Raw genomic sequence first — 23,279 nt, forward strand, 5'->3', positions numbered from 1 at the left:
ACAATTAGGAAGAAAAGGAAGGAGAGGTCATACCTCATATTTATTAAACTAATATAAATAGATAAAAATGATAAAAATCAAATTCTGATAAGGTACTACTAGGGAATTAAATCTGTCCTTAGATTGTGCTAGCAGTAAAATCGTATAATCTTTGAAAATAAGCTGAAAATATGTAAGAAGAATGTTTAATGAATTATATTCTTGACCATGATAGCATCATCCAGATATATCGCCCTCCCGCAAAAAATAACTGAAAATATAATGTTTCTGCCAAGATGCTTTTTTATTAGACTGGCAGAGAATCTGATTACTGAGGGGTGATTAAAAATTATTATGAAATACCATATTGCCATAAAAGGATAACCACATGAACTATAAAGATACAAAGGAAGGTCCATATAAAAAAGACCAAACAAAAGATAAGGCACACAAAATAGCACACCATACCTAAACCATGTATAAACTAGCTATGTAAGTAAGGTTATCATTGTACACAACAGACAACGGTAACTTTTTTTCCTCGTTTACTTGGCTTTTTCTGGTTTACTCTGTGTGTATGTGTGTGTGTGATTGTTCAGATGACTAATTTATGTAAGAAAAACAAACCTCCCAAACCCATAAGCTTCTAACTCAAAAGTTTTAATACAAATCTCTTGCGTTCCAATATACTTCTTCTCTTCACTGACTTGATGTTTTTCCTCAGTTAAGAGATTATAAAATGCAGGAAGAGGGCAGATAGAAAGTTAAAGTCTTTGAGAATACAGCTGTTAATATGTTTTAATTTTTTCATGGCTTCCTTAGATTTCAAAAATATGTAAGGCCATGGCCAATGTTTTTGTCTAATAAATAGCCATTATAATATCCATGAAGATAGTGTTATATAGTAAAAGGCGTGCTACACAATTTCAGTCCTTGTTCTGATATTAGCCACATGACAGTGGGCATATCAGTTAACTTCTCTGACGTCAGCTGTTTCCATCTGTAAAATAAAGATTTTAACATCCTAGCTGCCTGAGAACAGTGAGCTGAATTAAATAACCATTTACAATCACTTATAGTCCTAGGATTTATGTCAATGATCTTGATAGGGATTTCTCACTCATTGTAACTCATCAAAGAATTAGAAGGCTAGAGGAAATGACTAATAAATTCTTCTGGATACACACCTATGTTGTCTAATCTAGGAGTGAGTGAATAGTAGAAAGACAGAAGTGGTGATATATGGGGGGGAAATGATGTCTTTCTGGCCCTTCCAAACTTGATTGTAGCCAACATTGTTTAGAGAATGTTCTAGTCTCCTGACATTATTTTTTAATGTGTTTTATTTTAATGAAACTACTAGTATGTAGTTAATCGGCATGAAAGTAAGCAGAAAAGAGATGACTGCTCTCTAGCTGGCATACCACGGACAGCCACTTAGGGCAACAAACAGACAGATCAGGATTCCCTGGCTGGCATCTTTACACATGGATCCAGTATTATCTTACCACAAAAGACAAAAGATTTATTCAGAGTTGCTAATTAAGGGTAAATAAAATTTAATTTATACTAGTAGGAGGTCCTTAGGAACAATGCACCACTACAGAGAGGTCAATCAAAATCACACTGAAACCTGCGTCCATCAACACATGAATGGATAAAGAAGATGTAATGTGCATACACACATACAATAGAGTACCATTTGGCCATAAAAAGAATGAAATTTTGCCATTCACAGCAAGATGGGTGGACTTAGAGGGCATTATGCTAAGTGAAATAAGTCAGACAGAGAAAAACAAATACTGTATGATGTCATTGATAATGTGGAATATAAAAAATACAACAAAGTAGTAAATATAACAAAAATGCAGCAGACTCACAGATACAGAGAATAAACTAGTGGTTACCAGTGAGGAGAGGAAAACGGGGAGGGGCAATATACAGGTAGGCAAGTAGGAGGTACAAATTATTAGGTATAAAATAAGCTACAAGGATATATGGCAAATATTTTATAATACCTATATTGTGAAATCACTATACTGTACACCTGTAACATATAATATTGTACACCAACTACAATTTAAAAAAGATTATATTAAAGAAAAAATCAGTGGGGGTGGTGCCACTGAGAGCAAAATCACATTTTGAAATTACACAGCCATAAACTATAGGTGAATATCATAAATCAGCAAAAATTAGCTTTAACAGGATATATGAGGAAGACAGCATTGGTAGAAAAACAGACAATTCTTGTGTTTACTTAACAGAACCAGTTATCCATACTTAGAGCACTAGGAATGTATCTATTGAAGGTCTAACGTTAGGTCACCGTAAGATTTGTGATTCACTGATAAGTAAATTAAAAATATACTCTGCTACACTAGGATGACTATATTAGACCCCGAAGTGATGTTCACAGTTATTCAAATCCCTTTCTTCCTTAAGCCCATCGTAAAATTATGATTTAACAATATACAATTAATACCAATTATGAACATCCTCAAAATTGCATTCTTCTGGGAATATAATTCCAAATAATTTACTTAAGACATTAACAAAGTAGAAGAAAAACCTTATTAAGATAACATTAAATAGATAAGTCATAATTGCATATGTCATTATGTAATTATTAACAAGAAAGGAGAAAATAAAACATTATGGATAATTAAATTGTAGAGATTCCTTACGAACACCTACCCATTCTTTGAGTAGGCAAATATAAATTGTTTCTCTGATGTAGATTACAGATTAGTTGGCCATGGATAAAATATGTGATGAATACAGGTCAGACTTGAGCTTGAATGACTTATTTTCTCAAGGACTCACTCCACTACATCAACACATATACACTGCTATGTACCAGTATTATGTAAAACTAAATAAAACACAAGTGTCACTTCCAGGAACTTAGAAGAGAAACCACAAAAATGTTGAACCGTTTGAAGAAAGATGGTTTTACTCTCATATTAACATGTGTGGCTTTTGCTGGCATTTTGATGCTAACCATACATAGGATGATCCTGGTGATAAGAACAGAAATTATAAGGGACATTGAAGGGCTTAGGAATCTAAGAAGAGAGAAAGAGCAAAGAAGTAAAAAGGTTGATGGGACAGGGAAAACTTCTATTTTAATTTAGATACCTCTATTTTAGCTGTTGTATCTTTGTAGTATAAAGTAAGTTAACACAATTAAAATATAACTAACTGGAAGCATTAAAATAAATATACCATGAATAAATAAGCAAGCAAGCAAGCAAACAAACCAACCCAGTTACCTCCTGGGAGAGGGGAGGGTATAGCTCAGTGGTAAAGCATGTGCATGAGGTCCTGGGTTCCATCCTCAGTAACTCCGTTATAAACAAACAAACAAAAACTATGAATAATGGGGGGGGGGGGATAAAGAAAACAAATTTTTTTCTAAATAGTTTTCATTCTATTCACTTATGGACAAACTTATCATTACTCTCTCATTACTGCCTCCTATCTTGGTTAATTCCCAAAGAGTGAATGTGTGAGTGTGTTTATGTGTTCCAGAAAACAGATTTTTTGGTGAGGAAGCATTCACTCTTCTCTCTTTTCTTTTCTTTATCTAACTCCTCTCTCAGACAATGAAAACACTGCATGGAAGAAGCAGTAGTCAGTGTGTAAAAGAATCAAGAGATATCCATATTCCAGCCTTATTTTCTCACATTACAACTAATTGGTTTAATCCTGACCCAAGTAAAAGACAATAGTTTAAACAGGTTATGATGGTAGAAATATACTATCCAAATATTTGGTCTTTAATCTCCTATCTGAGGATTTGTGTGAACCAAATACGTCAAGAGCCAAACAGAAAGAACTGAGATTTAAGGAGCCTTTCACATGCTCCCCATAGTGTTTGGTCATTTGAATAACTGCATCCTGGCCTCTGATGATTATGGATCCAAATGCCAACATGATGATAACTGGATATTGGTTATAACTGCTTGATCAGCTATCTTTTTCCCAAAAGGATGCCCAGAAAAGTTTACCTTGGCTACCTAAAACCCAGATCAACATATACATGAAGTCAGGGGTGCTAAACCACATTCAGTGTATGTCACTGGGGGACTTCTTGTCCTCATACCAATAGGTTACATTAAGCTATCTACTGCTCATTTGCTTACAGGAATTAGAACCATCATGTTCAACTAAACCATCTGACCTGAGTAACCTATCTGTTCACCAAAGATAGAGGATAAGTAAGGAATAGTCTTTAATCAGTTCTCATTATTTAACAGTTGAGTTCTAAGATTTTCTTCCTTTTATTAAATAAATACTAAGAGCCAAGTCATTGTGCTGACCACTGAGGGATAAAAGCATCACTACTTTAAAAGAAATTATAGACTGGGCATGAACAAGTTCATTCATGACTATTAAAGGAAGCATGTATAAGTGGCCAAAGAGAAGTAAAAAGAAAATTCTACAGGAGGGTCAGGAAAGTGAAAAGCAATTTCATCTGGGAAAAAACTGAGGTAAGGTCTCATCATCTTGATAGACCTTGAGGAGTAAGATTTCAAAAGGTAGAAATTAGGAGAAAGGCATGAATAATTTAGAAAATGAAGAGTAATCTAGGGCTTCAGTATAAGACTGACTATGAGACTGGAAAGGTAGGTTGAGCTCAGACTCTGGGAGACCCAAATATTAAATATAGATTTTGAGGCATTGAAAGTTTCTGATCAAGGGAGTAACATAATTTACAACTATGTTTAGAAAAATAAATAGCAAAGGTGTGAAGGATGGACGAAAGAAAGAACTGAGAGGCCAATGGGGGAGGTTGTAGCAATTCTACGCTAAAAGGTTGAACACAGACTTAGACATGGAACCTCTTGGAGAGAATGGCCCACACTTGAGAGATGTATAGAGGGAAGACTTATTTAGATGGCTTACTAAGTGACTGGGAAGAGGCAGGCAGAAAGAATAACGGATTCCACACTTCACAGCCCAGGAGATGTGGTGAATGGTGATACATTAAGGGACGGGATGGGTAGAGCAGGTTTTGGTTGGAAAGATAATGGATTCTTTTTTAGCCTTCTTGAATTTGAGTGCCTAAGGGATATTTACAAAGAGGTATATGATTTGGAAGCCAACCAGAAAATTAGGGCCGAAGCTTGGGTTAAGAATTCAAGATTAGAATCTAGTTTTGGGATTCATCTCTTGGAGTCCGAGAAAGAGATGAGACTACACTAGGAGAGAGAGAGGAAAAAAAAAAAAAAAATAGGAAGGCAGAGAAGAGATCAGGAAGAAAAGTGGACAAGAGAAACCATCCCAGACAAAAGGAAGCAAGACAGACTAAGAGAAGCCAGTTAATTTTGTCTCCTGCAAATAACTCTGATAAAAAGATTCAGGAGATAAAAAGATTTAGATTTGGCATTTCCATTATCTGTGTGCTCCCTGACCCTGCCCAGCTAGTTGGTTAGAGATTCAGTCCAGTTCTCCAAAATTCAATTACAGAAACAAAGATTTGCACAATTTGTATCTATTATATTCATTTGTCTCACGGAAGTATTCATTTGTTAGCTCTGAGATAATCATTCTTACTTGTATCCTCTTGCTCCTACAAGAATTTCTAGTGTCCCTACGTATTTCTCAGAGCTTCCTTCCAAAGATCCAATTATATAACTTTCTGATTAAAGCCTTATCCATGCTGAAATTATGTTAGCAATAACCATAACCTAGTTTCAAACTGATTAGTTATTCCTTAAACTAGACAAAACTTTAAAAAAAAAACTTTTATTGAAATATTAGACAAACGGTTTTAAAGTAATCTAGACTGTTTCCAACATGGATAATGATGCTTATTCAGAAGCAGCTATAAAACCAAGGGCAGCTGTGTTTTACACTCCCAAAGCAGTCCATTAAATGACAAGTGACTATTTAATCAGAAAGTTTAAAAAGACCCCCCAAAAGCCCAGGTCAATCTTAGAACCCCTCTGTCTTCCTAAATCGTCAGCAATCAGGCTACCCAGTGCCAGCCTGATCTAGTAGGATCTTTATTTATATGAGGATTTTTTTTTTCTCCACTCCGACCAGCCACAAAGAGATACGCTTGTTCCAATCCATCTCGCATGAGACATTTACGAGAAAGAAGTCTCTCACCAGATCCTTACACATAATCAGCATTTCTGTTTGCTGCAGTCCCAGGCATTTCCTACCTTAGGCCAGTTTTGACAGGCACCAGCCTTTTACACTGAATCAGCATTGTGTGTGCTGGCGTGACATCAGCCATCCTGCCCCTTACAGGGTCTGAGAGGAGGAGATTTACAATGGTGCTTTGAGTCACCACAAAGCCCCTTCCTCTCTATTTAGGATTTCTGACATTTTTTTCCTTCCATTTAAAATTCTTCTTCCATTTGAATGTAAAACAAAAAAAAAATTTATTAAGACCATAAAGGGGAAAGAGGGAGTTAGTAGCCCTTGAGGACTCAAAATTGAGAGGGACGAGAGTTTAAGAAAAGTCATAAAATTGCTTTGTGGTTACATCTCTTGCCAAATGGTTTCAGTGTTAAAACTCGTGCACAGAAAAGGGTTCTAGTTTTGCAAACGTTTAAAAACTCTACATCCTCAAACAGATGATCCCCAAATACTAGAGACTTTTCTAGGTAGAAAAGCAACAGGCAGCTGCTGTAAGATACAAGAGATGACGACTAAATCACACCAAACGTAACTGAGGATTATACTATATTATATATTATACTATAAATTATCTACTTTTTATCTCAGAATAAAAAATGCTTCATACCATTACTTCCCAAATGTAGAGATTTGGGCCAAATATTTAGCTTAAAAATTTTCGCTTTCCCATCGAGATGGAATCTAGAGTAAATGATGGCTTTGCTCCCCATCAGATCTGTTTATTTCATTATTATGACTGTTGTAACAAACCAACCCCATGTACAAAGCCAGATATGCAGGAAAGTATGAGAAAACTGGAAAACTTTACCAGCACTGCGGCCCCTGGATTGTGTTATAAGTCACTAGCATATGTAACTCATTTTCTAGTTAAGTAATTCCCTCTGGGGACCCGGTCTGCAATCCACATGAAGGATCAGATTTCATTAGCAGTTGTAGGAAAATGCAGCCCTGTGCATTTGCAAGTCAAAACTCCTAAAGGCTACAGCTAGTCTGGCTATCTTCATTGATTTTTCCTGGGATAGGATTTTAGCTGATAGAAAACATTTGTTGCAAGGCAAAGATGAGGAAGTTGAGAAGAAGAGAAGGATTCAGAGACAACTAAGCCTCAGTCTTAATGTTAAACTCTGGCCTTAACACTCAGCCTGCAGCTGTGTCCAACAGGAGAGCGACTCAGCAGTAATTCCACCCCCCGCCCCAAGCTACAAATGACAAAAGGCACAGGAAGACAAGTTAAAAGGGCAAGCTTACAAAAACACATAATCCAATAGGCATCAAACTCTCTTAACTTCTATACATTGTCCTGAATCTCAATGTGTGCTTGATCTCATGTGAAATTGGGTCGGAGACTCAGAAATACCTAATGCAATTAATTCATTTGAGACTTTTAATTAACTACTCATCTAACTTGAATCAAAAGACATAATGACCACATACTCGCCACTACTCAAACTGTCTAGATTAGAAAGGCAGCTTTGTTCATTTACTTGAATTGGCTTTTTCAGGTTTTAAACCCACCCAATCCTTACCTTGGTTTGAGCTGGTTCACCTTTCTCAAACATCATCTTAAGCCTGTTCAGAGGAACATTGTATTTCTCTATTTTGTTTGCAGCTTCTGTGTTTTCACTCATTTCAGGTTTTCCCACTTCTTGCCTGGATTCTCCCAGACAATTTTCCATTTTTTTACTTTCTGTTGAGTGATCTTTAAGATGCTCACTGTCCTCGATGAGAGGGTACGGGCACTGGATAGGGGCTTCAGGAGGCGATCCGAATCTAGGTCTGGGGTGGACTCGCTCCTCTTGGTCAGCTTCGACCCCAGAGGCAGAGCTGCTGGCCACTTCAGCGGGAGGAGGGTCGCCTCTGTGCCTGACCTCGGCGCTGCTGTTTCGCACTGAGTCTGGGAGAGACCCTGCTCTCAGCACCGGGTTCTCCCACTTCTTCTTTAACACAGTCAGGTTCCCTCTTCTAAAGTGCTGGGGGAGATTTTCAGTGTTCTAGAAGAACAAGAAGTAAATGCCAGTTATAACTTGCCTGCTGAAACATTCAAACATGTTGTTCTTTGTAAAATGAAAGTTAAAACTCCAAGCTGCTCCTGGTCCACTGGCGTTTCAGACAGCTGTGAACAGTTACAGCCCTGCCACATGGAGAAAGCATCCACCCCGGGAGAGGGAGAGGGGAAGAGAGAAAAAGTCAGGAGCTAAAGCAGGAAGTGATAAAACAGGATAGCCTTATAAGGACAAAATGAGAAGAAAGGAAAGCCCAGATCTAATGATAGTTACGTTGGAGACAAGGGATTTTTATCCAAAGATTAATGGGGAAAGCAAGAAAGAAAAAGCAAAATACCAGTTACTTTAAACCCTGTAAATATGCATTAATAAAGGTTCATCATTATATGCCACAAAATTACACAGTGAATGCTGTTTTTTTTTGTTTGTTTTAATTGAAGTATAGTTGATTCTGCTGTTATTTTTTTCTTCTTTTAAATGAGACAAAGAAGCAGGATAGCTTAAACTATGCAATATCAATAACTGTGGATAGTGATTGAAACTATTTGTGGAAATTTAAAGCAGTCACCAGACTTTCACGTATATTTGCATAAGTGATTTTTCATCATATCTGACATAATTTACATGAGCAGTCAAATTTTATTTTTACATAAAAACTCAATCCCCTTTTTTCCCCCTGTTCTTCTCTACATTTGTCTATGTGTAAATTCTGTTATCAGCAAATTCACTATTTTCCAGATCCTCTGGGAAAAATACCAGGCTTCAAATGAAACACCAATATCACCCCATCTCTTGATTGAAGGACACGTGTTTGCACATCTAAGACAGTTCTCTTTCGCCTGGGTCAAACTGGAATTAATTTATACATATAAGACAGACTGAAAACAACCTGGAAATTGTCAATGTTATTCCACAATAATAGAGGAAACATGCTTGACGAAGTAAAATTCAATCTCCCAGACTTTGAAAGCACTCCTAAGTAAATTAAGCAGCCATACCTTCCCAACATACCACAAACTTCAATACCTTCTTACTCTCCATTCCTGTAGCCTTGTGACTCACCAGTCTTTCAACTAAGAAAGAAAGGACAAACCACCTAGGACTGAAAGACTCTGAGGAATTAAACAGGATTAGCAGCTATATTGGGAATTAAGTCTCTCACCCTATTACTCTTCTGAATATACTCTGAGAGCCACTTCATCAAGTAGCACCAAGGCTTGAAAAAAAAGATGACAGAAGAACAACTGCTTGATTTTAGTGTTTAGATCTCAGCTGACATGAAAACTCATTGGGGGAAGCATGTATGGTTCAGAAACAGAAGCAGCACAGAAAGTTTTCTTGTTGGAAGAGAGAATTAAAAAACAGGCCTGGAAGCTGGTGCTACCTTAACCGCCAGCAGCACTCTTAGCTTTGTGCTACCTCCTGCCACACAATGGCTGAGTCATCTATGTCTCTGACTTCACCGGCTCACCTGCCCTGCCCTGCCCAAACAGGAGCCCTGAGAACCAAAGTGGCATTTTGCCTTGGTAACTGGACACTTACTTTTCTCAGAGATATATCATGTCATCAAAGTGTATTTATTGACACAGAAAGATGCTCATAGGATACTTTTGAGTGAACAAAGCCAGTTATAAGATAGCACGATCCCATTTTATAATACACATGTATGTTTATAAATCCAAACAGAGAAAAGTAGTCTGGAAGAAAAGACACCCGGAAGTTAACAGGTTGCCTCTGGGGATCAGGGATTTATGGACATTTGTATTTTCTTCTTTTTCTTTTCATGATTAATGTGCTTTTATTGGAAAATAAAAGTGAACACAAAAATAAAATTATGCATCATCCTCACATCACAAAAGACTTCTATGGCATATCAAATAAATTTTTTTGAATACTAACTAATTTTGATGTTACTCTTGAAAGCTGTCATTTCTTGAAAGCTTGAAAGCTGTCATTTCTACTTTCATTTGTGATGACCTAAAAGAGAGGGATTTGTGTGATGGAGTACCTGCAATGTTCCAGACAAAGGCCTGGCAGAGAACATCCCTTAGGGAGGCATTTTAACCGAGGAGGAAATGTGCTCTTTAAAAGGAGCGCTTAGGGATACAAGTTCAAAAGTGCTGCGGTGGGGACAAGCAGGGGAAGGGCAGGGCTGTAAATTCTGACAGCATTAATGGCCCCAGAGCCTCCCAGCACCCCTGGCAGCACCACCCAGGCCAATCAGTTGTCCAGGTCTTTAGCACCTGAGGCAAAGATGGGGAAGAAGCAGTGGCTACGGTCTTTCTGGGGAAGAAAGAGAAGCAAGAAGGTACAGGACAAAAGCAAGAGCTGAAAGCAGACTGGGCAGCTCAATGGAAAGAGCATTGGCCTGAGACAGCTGGGTTATCACTGGACAGTGGGTTATGGGCCTCTTATATTTTCTTCTCTTTCTTTATCTGTATTTTCTTTCTTTTTTCTTTTTAATTGAAGTACAGTTGATTTACAATGTTGGGTTATTTTCAGGTGTACAGCAAAGTGATTCAGTTACATATATATTTTTCAGGTTATATTCCATTATAGGTTATTATAAGATATTGAATATAATTCCCTATGCTCTACAGTAAATCTTTGTTGCTTATCTATTTTATGTATAGTACCTGTATTTCCTACAATGAACACATATTTCTTATCTAAATCCAGCTCCATCCAGCCAAGTGACCCTGGGCAAGTCTCTTAACTTCTGGAAACTACCACACAGGGCTATTGTGGAGAACAGATGGGACAACATTAAAGCACAGAGTGCAGTGTTCGACATAAATAGGCACCCAATAAATGGTGACAATTAGTATTAAATGGGCAGCCCTCCCTACTCCTCCAGCCACACCTCACAATGGTGATCAATCACAGCATCCAGTCACCTCCCAGATCCTGAACTTGGGTGACAGTCTCTTACTGTTCTTTCTACTCTCTTTACACACTCTACTGTTTCAGAGTAGGGGTAGGGCCTACAAAATAAGGTCACATTTTAGTCAACATCATTTGTGTCATGTTTTAAATTTTTCCCAAGTATTTTCTCAGAATAAGGCAGTGGGAAGTCAAGGAGGCTGCAAGTTTTCAAGGGCCTCACTGGTTGCTAGACAACCAGAGCCTCCTTTCTCAAAGGGACATCCAGCACATTACTCATCCCACCCAGCAAGGGTGAGCATCTCTGTGAATGTTGCCTGTGGACCAAATTGGCTGCCTGAATCCAGACCAGGCACACTCAAGAGATACAACACAGTGTCCTCTCTGCAGGAACATCTGACTTGGAAGGGGCCTTGGATAAATCCCTTCCTCTCTTTGGATCTCAGTTATTTCACTCGCAACATGAAGAGGCTGGGTCAAATGAGCAATAACGTTGAAATCTTGGCAGGGGAATCTTCATCTTAAAAGCAGGGGGATGTTTGGCATATAGCAGTGGGACTGGAAACACAGACAACCTAGATGTAGTCATTCAAGGAAGAGAAGAAATTCCTAGGATAAGAGCTTCTCAGAAAAGTGGTAGCCAATCATTTTGGAGATGAATGCCTAAACAGCACAGATTTCAAGAAGTGGTATATTCCATGCTTGAAAAGAACCTAAACATATAACTGATGGGGGTATTAATGGTCTGTCTCTCTGTGTCCTAAGTGCAGGTGGAACGGGAAGAGAAAAAGAGGGGTAAATTTCTGGGAATTCCAACTATCATGTCACCCTATCCCAATAAACAAACCTCATTACCTCGCCACACCGCCCCTGCCCCCAAAAGACCCAGTCAGCATTGCCCACTTAGAGAAAGCAAACTAATAGGGGCATGTTACGTACTAATTTAAATAGGTTAGGTACCCAAAACTGTCAGGATGATGTTTTTGTAATGCTAGCCAAATTAAAGAATCCTTGCCCAAATATGTGAGGTTTGTTTTCCTCATAAAATTAAATCAAGTAAGATTTCAAAATAAATACACTATCCAGCCCAACTGGAAGTTAGCCAGTGGAAGAGGACAAATGGGTACAAGCCAGGAGCTGGTTCTGAGGTTTTTGCCTTTGATGGACCCTGGCGCTGAGAAACTTGCTAACTAGACAGGGTCAAGAAGTTTGCTTTAAACAAAGAACACAGAAGATGACAACAGCTGCACAGCTGCTACCATTTAAATGCAGAGAGACATTCTGGCTGTTTGATTTGGAAAAAAGGAAACAGCCTAGGAAACCCTGTCCTAGTTTGAGCAGGAGGAGTAAGCCATTTTATAACCGCAGGCAAAGAACTTGGCCTTCTGTCCTTTGCTCAGGAGAGAAAAAGTAGCTCCAAAGGAAAGCCTCAGTGAAAAAATACAATTCTCTTCACCTGAGCCAAATTCTGCCAAGCAAATGGCTCACCAATCAGATCGGCTGGCACAAATGTCCGGCTCAGCTGACATGGAGCCCATGCCCTGCAGAGGATGCAGGTGGCTGGGCCACATGGGCTCTGCCCATGAAGTTCCACATGACCCATGGCTTCCAAATACTTACACTTCTCCTCTTTTCCATGTTTGCTTCTTCAGCTGCTTTCTGGTACCTTCAGAGAAGAGGGGGGAAAAAAGAGAAGGTTCTCGAATTAAAGTTATATTTTTACTCTTTCAGTCTTTAAGAAAACCACTTCTTGCATACCTATTTTTGCCAGCAATTGTCTTTAATCAACTCTATCAAAAGAAGCAGAGAATCAGAGCAGCTCTTGCTTCCTGCACTGTTACAGTCATCTGCCCTGATATAAGAGAAAGATCCAAGTCGATGAGGTCAAATGCTGGGAAACAACTGGTTAGAGCAAAAAATCTGGGGTTTAAGTCCCAGTTCCATCACTTATTAACTGTGATCTCTGCCAAGTAACTTAACCTCTTTAAGACTCAGTTTCCTTATCTAGAAAATGGCTTTACAGATCTACTACAAAGCTGGGAAGATCAAAAGAGATCACATGTATAAAAATACTTTGGAATTAATCAAAGGATATAGCATTACATGAATCCTAGGATGCTCATTTACCCCACATTAAAACCTTGTCTGCCAAATGACTGAGAGGTAGTCATACCACCTGTACATGTGTGAATTTAGTCTAAGCTGTCGGTAGTGCCACTTTAGCTCAGTAAGTGTGTATGACGATACTACACACGTTTTAAATGCCACCTAAAATGTCTTTAAGGAGATTACACTATGACTTGCCATTTAAAGAGAAATTATTTTACTTTTTCTCTGTATGTATGAGTGATATGTGAGAAAAGCTTATGCACTAAGCAAGCTTTCGTCCTTTTAATTAGCAGTATTTTTTCTTAGTGATGCATAAAATAATGGCATAGCCTACAGTCGATGGCATCTTAGATTTAATAAATAGGCATATATAATTTTATTATTTTAATTTTATTATTACTTTTATCATTTTATTTTATAATGTTTATTACTTGGATCAGAAGATCCCTGAGAAACAACTGAAGTCCCAGGGCTTTTTGGTGGGATCAGGTTTTCTCCATTTGAAGATGAAGGAGGCTTAAGGGGTCCAGGCTACAGCAACTCTCTGGAACACTCAGAACCACTTTAACCTGGCTTCTTCAGGACCTCTGAGTCAAGCACTGAAGGCTGCAATATGACTTGGAGAATCTCCAACATGTGCCTTCTTTGGGTCTGCATGCCTAGAATTCACCAACCCAACCCTAGGAAAGGGCAAGTTCAAAGGGCTACGAGTTCTCTATGTTAAGGTAGAATTTCAGAATTCACAAGTTGCAGGGAGGATAGAGCTCAGTGGTAGAGTGTGTGCTTAGCATACACAAGGTCCTGGGTTCAATCCCCAGTACCTCCATAAATAAATAAATAAAACTATCACTGTGCCTGATCAAAAAAAAAAAAAAAATCACAAGACATTTGGGCAAGAAAAGGAGGTGAAACAAAGAGCAGTATGGGAAAGGGGCCATTCCTCTACCAAAACCAACTTTCAACTCATAAATACCCTCAATAAGCTCAGAACTTCCTCAGTGTGTGTTAAACAGAACAATCTCAATCAAAATGGAAAGCAGAGAAAAGTCCTGGATCTGGCACCACTGCCTACCTGCTATGTAACCTGGGTCCTATCACTTCAGATACTTGGGTCTCATCTACGAAATTAAGTCCCTATGTGAGAGAATTTCTAAGATCTCTTCCATTCCTATCACTGTTCAAATTTTAACAATCAAACATCAGTAATTGTCTCATTCCACAGGCTGGGTAATACTGTGCAACTGAGTAGAGATTTCTTATAGAGACTTCCAAAAGTTTCTGGGATTTCACTGTCCATAAAAAGATTATGGAAGAAAATGGAATTAGAACTGCTAGAAGTCAAGTGACAAGCTAGAAAGATATCCTCAACTTATATTCCAGACAAAAGGCTAATTTCCCTAAAATCCAAAGAACTCTTGCAAATCAGTAAGAAACCAACAAACAACTTAATAGAAAAATGGGCATAAATATAAACACATGGTTCACAGAAAATACCAAATGACACTTAAACCAACAATAAGGATGCTCAAATTCAAAATGAAAATTCAAACCACACTAAGAATATTTTTTCCTATCAAGTAGGAAAAGCTTTTAAAAAAAAAGCTAATATACTAAGAGTAAATTAATAAAACCTCTATAGAAGGCATTTTGCCTTGCTGAGGAAATGACCTTTAGGCTGAGATCTGAAGTTTGACCAGAAGGAGCTAGCCAGGCAAAACAAAGCAAGAAAAGAATTTCAAGCACAGAAAAATATCACACACAAAGTTCCCAAGGCAAGAAGTCTCATGTGTATAAGATACACAAAGAAGTCCAGTGTTGCTGAAGCACAGAGAAAAGGAGAGGTCAGGAGATGATGCTGGAAGGCAAGGGCTTTGTAGTCCACATTAAGGATTTTGCATTTAATCCTAGGTACAATGAAATGACAAGTCATGTTTTTAAAAGAGCACTGGATAAGTGTGCAGAGAATGGACTGGAAGGGGCTGAGAATGGAGGTGGCAATAATGAGACGTGATGCTGGCTTGGTCCAGGGTGGTGGCACTGGAGATAACATGAATAGATTTGAGATATATTTCAGTAGCTGAATTAATAGGATTAGTAATGAGGGCAGAAGGAAGAAGTCAAGAATGATCCGCAGGTTTCCAGCAGCTGAGTCAATGCAACTACTGTTCACTGGGGTGTGGAATTGTGAAGGAGGAGCAAACTTGGGGATGGGGAAGACGAAGAATGCAGTGTTAGCCACGCTAGCTAAAACATCCATTTGATGGTGCCAGTGATTAGCTGCATGTGTCTAGAGCTTGAAAAGAGAGAGCTGAGCTAACAATATAAATTTAGGACTTGCCTGTTCACAGATGGTGCTAAAGCCGTGGAAGTATATGATATCATCTACAAAGAGTGTGTAGCGCATGAAAAGGACCAGAACTCAGTCCTGGAGACTCTAACATTTAGCAGTCAGAAGTCAAAGAAGAGGTGATAATAGAGAATGACAAGGAACAGACAGAGAGGTAGGAGGAAAACCAGGACACCCCTAGTGAAACCAAGAGAAGGAAAAAATGTGGGCAGGAAGAAGTGGTGAGAGGTCATCTAAGACCAAGGCTAACAAACATCTCCTTGATTTAGCAACAGAGAAGACTTTGGTAACCTCGGCAATCCTCCCCGACTATAAATGTAATTAATTAATTCCTAGTCTTTTTCATGGGCATTTGGATTATTTCCAGTTATCAGCCACTACAAATAGTGCTTTGGTGAGTGTCCTTGTAGGCGTATTTTTTTCCCCTCTTGCACCAATGTATCTGTCTGAAAGAGTCCCTAAAAATGGAAATGTAGAAACACAGTGGATTATATCTACAAAGGAACTTAGAACTGGCCTCGAACTTGTGTTTCCACACCCCTTGGGTAATCATCTACAGTATATTACATCAATAATACAATATATGAAAGTCAGGGCCAATCAGCAGGCAGGTTTATTTTTAGGCAATTGTTCTCCAAGGCAAGGTACTTACACTGTGGTTAGTTGGGTAAATAAGCTCAGAGGTTCCTTTCCCTTTACTGTCTTAACAGAAATATAGTTTTAAAGAAAGAAGATCAAAATAGTTTTCATCTTTAGTCCTATTCTTTTAGCACTGAGGCATCTGTAAGATACAGATGTATACACCAATGGCTGCCTTGAATTGTTCTGAAACTCCCACTCAAATATCACCACCCTTTATTTGTTTTTTTAATTGAATTTAATTTGTTTTAATTGAAGTATAGTCAATTTATAACGTTGTGACCATTCTTTATTTGTAGTGAAGCACTTGCTAAATAGGAGACACGCAGGGAGAAAGGTTCTACACCATTGCTTTCTTCCAAGGTAGGTCCTTGGTACTTTAACATTTTGACTCTCAGAATACTAAACACTGAAGCACAATACTTCTGAATTCAGTTAGATCACGATCCAGGCCTTAGACTTTCCTCAGAGACGCTCAGAGCAACTAGCATTATTCTGACAAAAGATGTGAAGGTCATTGACTAGGGGAGGGGGAGATGGCATTTTGAAGATCCAAATTTGAGGGAAAAAAATATTTGCCATGGGATTTCTATAATTAAAATCTCATCCACTTTCTCTTCCCAGATTTTCTCGTCCTCCCAGTCTCCTCCTTTTCACACACAGAATTTAATCTTGCAACTGCTCCTTAATGCTCAGCTGTGAGGCAGGCAGCTGATGGAGGATGCTAAAATTATCTGGGGAGTAATAACAGTGTCTCAAACTTTTCTAAGGTCAGAAAACAGAGTTCCTGAGCCATGACTCTTGCTTGTGTGCCCTCAAATACAGCAAAGGGAACACTGAGCCAAAGAAAGGAAAGTGGAAACTCCCAAGTTTTAGGCAATGTATTTTCTTCTGGAACAATTTCACCACTAAATGTTACAAAGAAGCAAAGAAGTTAACCAGGGAGACCTGAGGGTCAATTTTTTCCTAATGAAGGAAGAATAGTCACAGAAAACTAAATATAAATCCTGTTCTTCTTGGGACTATGCAATGGGTAGAGTTACAACAAGAGTGGGAGGAGCTGTGACAGGAGAGAAGGTAGGTTTGGGGTGGGGGATTAAGTGTGCTGGATTAAGCTCTGCCACCATCTTGGGGGTGTGACTGTCAGTCAGAATTGCTGGTCATCAAGTTCATGATTTGTCAGAGAAATGGAACAAAGGTTAGCCAGATCAGTGGTTTTGAAACTCTTGTTGCTGGAGAATCCTCTCTTCAAATGATAACTTAGAAGCTGACATATGAAAGGGATCAAAGCAGGTTTGCTGGGGTGGAAGGTCACAGGCTCAGCCCTTTAGATTTTCCCATCTTCCCAGAACTGGTCCCTGGGGTTCCTCTGAAGAACTCAATTAAGCTAGTTTGAAAACCACTGGGCTAGATTCCCTTCAATTCAAAAAATATATGAGTCAAAGAGGAACCTTCTGCAGAGAAACCAAATTCTACCAAGAGCATCAAATTTTAATCAAGCAAAGGATTATGCTATGCCAAAGTCAAAGGTGAGTGACACCAAAGCCAGCCATTCAAACTGACCCATCAAGAGCAACCTCCTTACTCAAATTTAATGATTTATATAGTATAGAGATTTAGTAAAAGAAATAAGTTTGGAGCTGTAAAGTACTCATGAGACACAAGCTCTGATGCCAGAAAAATTACTCTTACTTACATATACATGTAAAACATATTGTTAACAATTAGAAAGTAAAGCCCAGCTAATCCTACAAACAGCAGCCAGATGAAGCTTCCTCCAAAATCATTTTTTAAAAATTACAAAAATTTTCAGGCAATTTTTTAAAGTTACTTTCCATTTACAGTTATTACAAAACCAAATACCATTAATTTTTTTTTTTTTAGTTTATATTTTAATGAAGGTACTGGGGATTGAACCCAGGACCTCATGCATGCTAGCCATGTGATCTACCACTGAGCTATTACCCTCCACCACTTGTTACCATTTTAATATTAGTCTCTGATCACAAACCTCCCAAGTTTTCCTACAGTCTCTTAACTAGGCTTGTACAGGATTTACCAATTCCAAATCCTATAAAAGAGAGTGTTTCAAAATGACAGAAAATCAGGTCAGAAGGTGTTAGAAGTAGAAATTAATTAATGCTTTGTGGGAAACAGTCTTGTAATCTGCTTTGGGAATCTACAGTGAGTGAATCCTAAAAGTTTAGCAGTATCAGCAATATATCTCCACTGACTATGAAACCTGGAAAAGAAATCCAGGCTGACTCTCTGGTTTTCACTGTCTTAAGTGCACATTATGCCCTGTCCCATTTCTGTGCCTTACCTCCTATTGCTCCCCTTCCTCTACAATGTCACCACCACCCTCCCAGCCTACAGGATAAAATTCTATTTATCCTTCAAAACCAGTTCAATATATTAGGATCTATGCATCAGAAGGAAAATGCTGGACAGAAACAACTCAAAATATTAACTTGGGCAGGTTATTCTCTACACCACAGCATTCTTAACTATAAAAACAGGGATAATGTCCTTCTCTCATATAGTTTTTATTAGGGTTAGAAATACTATCTATTTCCATCAGGAGTCTAACACAGTGCCTGGCAATTTGATTCTGATTAATAAGTTCAAATTTACAGTTTTGCATAATTGCCATTTGCCCTTATAACCTTTATGGAGAAAAGACAGTCACCCTAGTGTGCTAGGAGAAGGTGGCCCCTAAGGTCCCTTTGCACTTTCTCCCTGCAAGATGAAGAAGGCCCCTAAAATGAGCAGCTTTTCCAACTTCCTAACTCTCATCAGTGCTGCTACAGGACCCAAATCCTGTGTCTGGAGAATTGCCTAGAATTGACAGAACAAAGGACTGGGGCAGGAACTGAGGAAGGGGTGAGACTTTCACTGAAGTGACTGGCAGAGTCTGGCAGGAAAGGAAGTGAAGCCAGGAAGGGGACTGACATCCACGGCTGGGGTGTCCTGGTTTGGCCAAAGAGTAAGGTCAGTGGTACTAAGAAAGTGAAACAGGAGGAAGGACAGGAGGCTCCAGTCAGACAGCAGGTTTTTCCAAATGCACATTTCAGAGGTGGAGTCTGGGTGATGATAAAGTTGAGACTAGATGAAGGGAGATGATGTGCAGGTTGAAGAAGAAGGAAAATCAAGAAATTATGAGTCCAAAGTATCAGACAGGTCATTTATGTGGGCCGGTGATTCTACACTGGGGGCACTACTGGCCCCAGGGAACATTCAGAAATGCTTTGGAATCTTATTGGGGTTCCTCCCCCAATCCTTTTTTTTTTTTTTTTTTTTTTTGGTTGTCACAATGTCATGGGGGTACTACCAGCATTTGGAGGAAGATAAGAAGATGAACATCCTGCACAAGGAAGATCTGCCTAATGCAAAATGCCAAGAGCACCCCCACTGAGAAACACTGAGAATAAAATGAAGTTGGAAGCTAGTGTCCCCAGTGAAGGCAAGGAGGCTGGCAAACCACTGTAATGAAGGGGAAGATAAGAATAATATAGTATGGTTAGATGTGAGCTCAAAGCACAGGTTTACAACTTCAGAACAAGGCCAAAAACAAAACAAACAAATCAATGGATGGGAAACTGTAGTGGAGATATAGGAGAGTAGCAGTCTTGACTCGTGACCCCAGGATATTTCAGGGAAGCATGTGCAGAAAGAGCAGGCACTACTCAGACACAGAATGCCTGTCGAGGTAAAGCCAAGTTCAGTGAAAGAGAGGTGGGGCTAGGGAGGGTGAAAAGGGTAGGAATGTGGAGAAGTTTCTCTGCAGAACAGGGAGTTTCCAAGTCCCATTAATCACATCTCAACACTGTCTCAAAATCCTTTCCTTCCTTTCCGCCTCTGCTGCCCCCCACCCTCGATAGCTTTCACTTGGTTTCTCAAGAGAGCCTCATAATCTGTCTCCATGCTATCCGCCTGTCACCTTTCCAATATACCTTTTACATTGTTGCCATAAGCATCTTTTACATACAAGCCTGATCACAAAACCTTCAATTGTTTCAGTTGTTTATCTAACAAAATCCTCAACTTGGCATTCGAGGCCTTCCATCATCTGGCCCTAATGACCTCCCTTTTGTATTTCTCCATGCCAGACTATTCCCTTTACTCAAGTGCAGCTTTTACAGTCCTCTCCTTGAACCTCCTATCGTAAACCTTATTTGTTCTCCTTTATGTTCAAGTTCACAGCTTTGCGTTCACAAGTCCATCTCTTCCACTACCGATACTTTCTAAACTTCCCTGAAAGTAAAAACCACTGGGATACCTGTTAAAAACAAATTCCTGGGTCCCATCCCAGACACATCAAATTAGAATCTTTAAGGGAGGAGCCTGAGAAGTCATATGGGACGGTTTTAAAACATGTCCCCCCAAAACTCTGACATATCTCCCACTCAAAGGTAGAGTCAAATTCCCCTCCCTATGAATATGAGCCAGCCTTAGTGACTCACTTCTAATGAAGAGAATGTGGCAGAAGTGATACTGTGTAACTTCTGAGGCTGGGTCATAAAAGGCTACACAACCCCTGGCTCTGATTCCCTTCCTTCTTTGTTCCCTCCTTCCCTTCTTCTCTGGATGGATGCTTGTCCTTGGAACCCAGCCCAGCAAGCCAAGCAGCCACATGGAAAAGCCACGTGTAGGTGTTCCCTTCATGGCCCCAGCTGAGACCCCAGATGACTGCCAGCATCAACCGCCTGACTTGTGAGTGAGTCAGCCTTTAGATGACTATGGCCCCCAGTTCTGAGCCACCAGGGATGCTGAGGGCAGCAGAGGCAAGCCCTGCCCAAACTGGAGATTCACAGCAAAATAAATGCTGTCATTATTTCAAGCCACTAAATTTTGGAGATTTTTTTCCCCATGCAGCAATAGATAACTGGAACACCATATTATTAGCCAATTATTAAGGTGATTCTTAAAATGAAGTAAGTTTGGGGACTTCCTCTACTAATATAAACTATACTGTTACATTCTTTGAGGTCATGAATTAAGTCTTAATAGCTTTCCAGATCTTGATCCCTTTTTTCTGAAATATCTTTATTGATTTTTTTATAAGAATAATACATTTGACATGAAATTACAGCAATATAAAATGCATAAAGTAGGAAGTAAAAGGGCTGTGAAGTTTCACCCTTCAGTGATAACCAAGGTCAATAGTTTGGAAGGGTAGTGTTTTCCACAGAGCAGGTGGTTAATGGAGCTGTCATTGAAGAAAAGGTAACACTGTAGATTACAGAAACTTCCTACTGATATTTAGCTATGTTCTAGCTATAGCTCCCAGAATCACTTTCTTCAAATCCTTACCATCTTTCTTCTCTTAAGTGTATTGTAGCTTCCTATTGATTAACAAACTGTAGTAGTGAGGTAAACCTACTATCTGCCCTAAGCTCTGTGGCGTCTCTATTTCAGTTAAGTTAATGTGCTTACCGTCTCGGCATATTATTAACTTAAATCATTTCTTCAATATTTGTTGAGTGCCTACTATGTTCCAATTACTGTGCTATACACTAGGGATATAAAGTAAACAGGAAAGGGGTCCTCAGAGCAGAGAACTCATGGTGCACAGCAGGAGTCAGCAAACTTTTCCTTAAAGGGCCAGATACTAAATATTTTAGACCTTGAGGGCCATATGGTTCCTGCTGCAACTCTGCCACCATAGCATGAAAGCAGCCATAGACAATGCACAAATGGACATGACTGTGTTTCAATAAACCTTTATTTACTAAAATGGGCAGCCAGTGGGCTGTAGTTTGCCTATATACTTTGTACTGTTCAACAGAACCTTATGCAACGGTGAAATGTTTCTGTGATGTCCAACATGGTAGCCACCGGAAACATGTAGCCATTAGACACTTGAAATGTGGCTACTGCAGCTGACGAACTGAATTTTAAATGTTTTTAATTTTAATTAATTTAAATTTAAATAGCCACATGTATAATGGCAGCCTATTGAACAATGCAGGTACAGGGTGCACCTAACATTCCTTTCAAATAAATCAAAATTTGCCTTAAAACTCATTTCAACTAGAAATCCTTCTAGACTAGCTTCTGCCCGTGAGGGTCACACTCTCTTAGTATCTTAATCTGTATCTTGCTGACATTTTCCTTAATAATATGTTTCACAGTTGTCTTTTATGTTTATAACTTTTTCTTCTCCAACTAAACAAAAATTCAAGTAGAGAATGTTTCTCCTGATTATTATCATCCTCCACAGTGCCTTGCATGGTGCTTAAAATCCAGAAGGTGCTCAATAAAGCCATTTTGCACCATGTACTTCCTTTACTGATCTCCCTGACAGGTGGCAATGTGTGCTCAAGACAGATGGTCCTTTTGGACCAGGATCAGCACTTACTTGGAGAATATTTCGACAATAGCCGATGACTTGTTCTTGTTGACAAGAGAAAGTTCTTTGGCAGTAACCCTCAATGATAGTGAAGTCCATTGCCGTCTGTTAAATGGAGTTGATTCCATCTTGTCTGCAGATACTGAAATACCTATGTGATAAAGAAAGTCATAATATTAGACACAGAAGAGGATTCTCAAGAATCCAAGGCCTGGCAGCAGTGTGGTGTAAGTGAGAGAGCACCCTGGACCAGCAGACCATACTCCTCTACCAGTTCTCTCAAAAACTGTAACCTTGGTCAGATGATTGAATTTGGGTTGTAGTTTCCTGTAAAATGAGAAGGTTAGACCAGATGATCTCTAAGGTCCCTTTCAGTTTCCATCATTTTATGACTGACCCCACTGTGCAAACATCAACTGGCCTTTCCCTGAACTTAAGCCTGTTCCAAAGTCACATTTGGAGTGAAATGTTCCACTCTTCTGAGTTACAACCCAGGGGAAGTACAATCGGCACCTCTGTAGAGTCAGGTCCAAATTAGGTTCTACCTACATCCAAGTTTCTTTTGGCAGCCTTCTCTCCCCAAGCTCTGTAGCACTGCCCACTTGGTGTTGGGGAGAGAGCTGAGGACACAGAATGGTATAATACAAAGAATGAGGACTTTAAGAGTTGGTATAGTTCAGTCGTAGAGTGCATGCTTAGCATGTAGGAGGTCCTGGACGCTAAAAAAAAAGACAGACTTCAGATGAAACAAAATTTTGTAACCCTGAACAAATTAATCTTTTCAGTTTTAGTTTCTTCACTGAAAAATGAG

At 39.1% G+C, this 23,279-nt stretch overlaps 1 protein-coding gene across 2 annotated transcripts in view; it reads right to left on the reverse strand.

Annotated features, from left to right (window-relative positions):
- Window positions 1–23,279, reverse strand: part of LIMA1 (LIM domain and actin binding 1) — a 71,463-nt gene that overhangs the window by 24,374 nt on the left and 23,810 nt on the right. For both annotated transcript variants that reach the window (XM_010989691.3, XM_031462592.2), the window contains exons 2-4: window positions 22,478–22,619; window positions 12,642–12,687; window positions 7,662–8,126 (exon numbers count right to left, since the gene is read on the reverse strand). In XM_010989691.3, the coding sequence (XP_010987993.1) occupies window positions 7,662–8,126; window positions 12,642–12,687; window positions 22,478–22,596 (630 nt within the window). In that variant the 5' untranslated portion in view covers window positions 22,597–22,619. The remainder of the gene's footprint in view (window positions 1–7,661; window positions 8,127–12,641; window positions 12,688–22,477; window positions 22,620–23,279) is intronic.

This window comes from Camelus dromedarius, chromosome 11 (genome assembly GCF_036321535.1).
Source record: "Camelus dromedarius isolate mCamDro1 chromosome 11, mCamDro1.pat, whole genome shotgun sequence".
NCBI lineage: Eukaryota > Metazoa > Chordata > Mammalia > Artiodactyla > Camelidae > Camelus > Camelus dromedarius.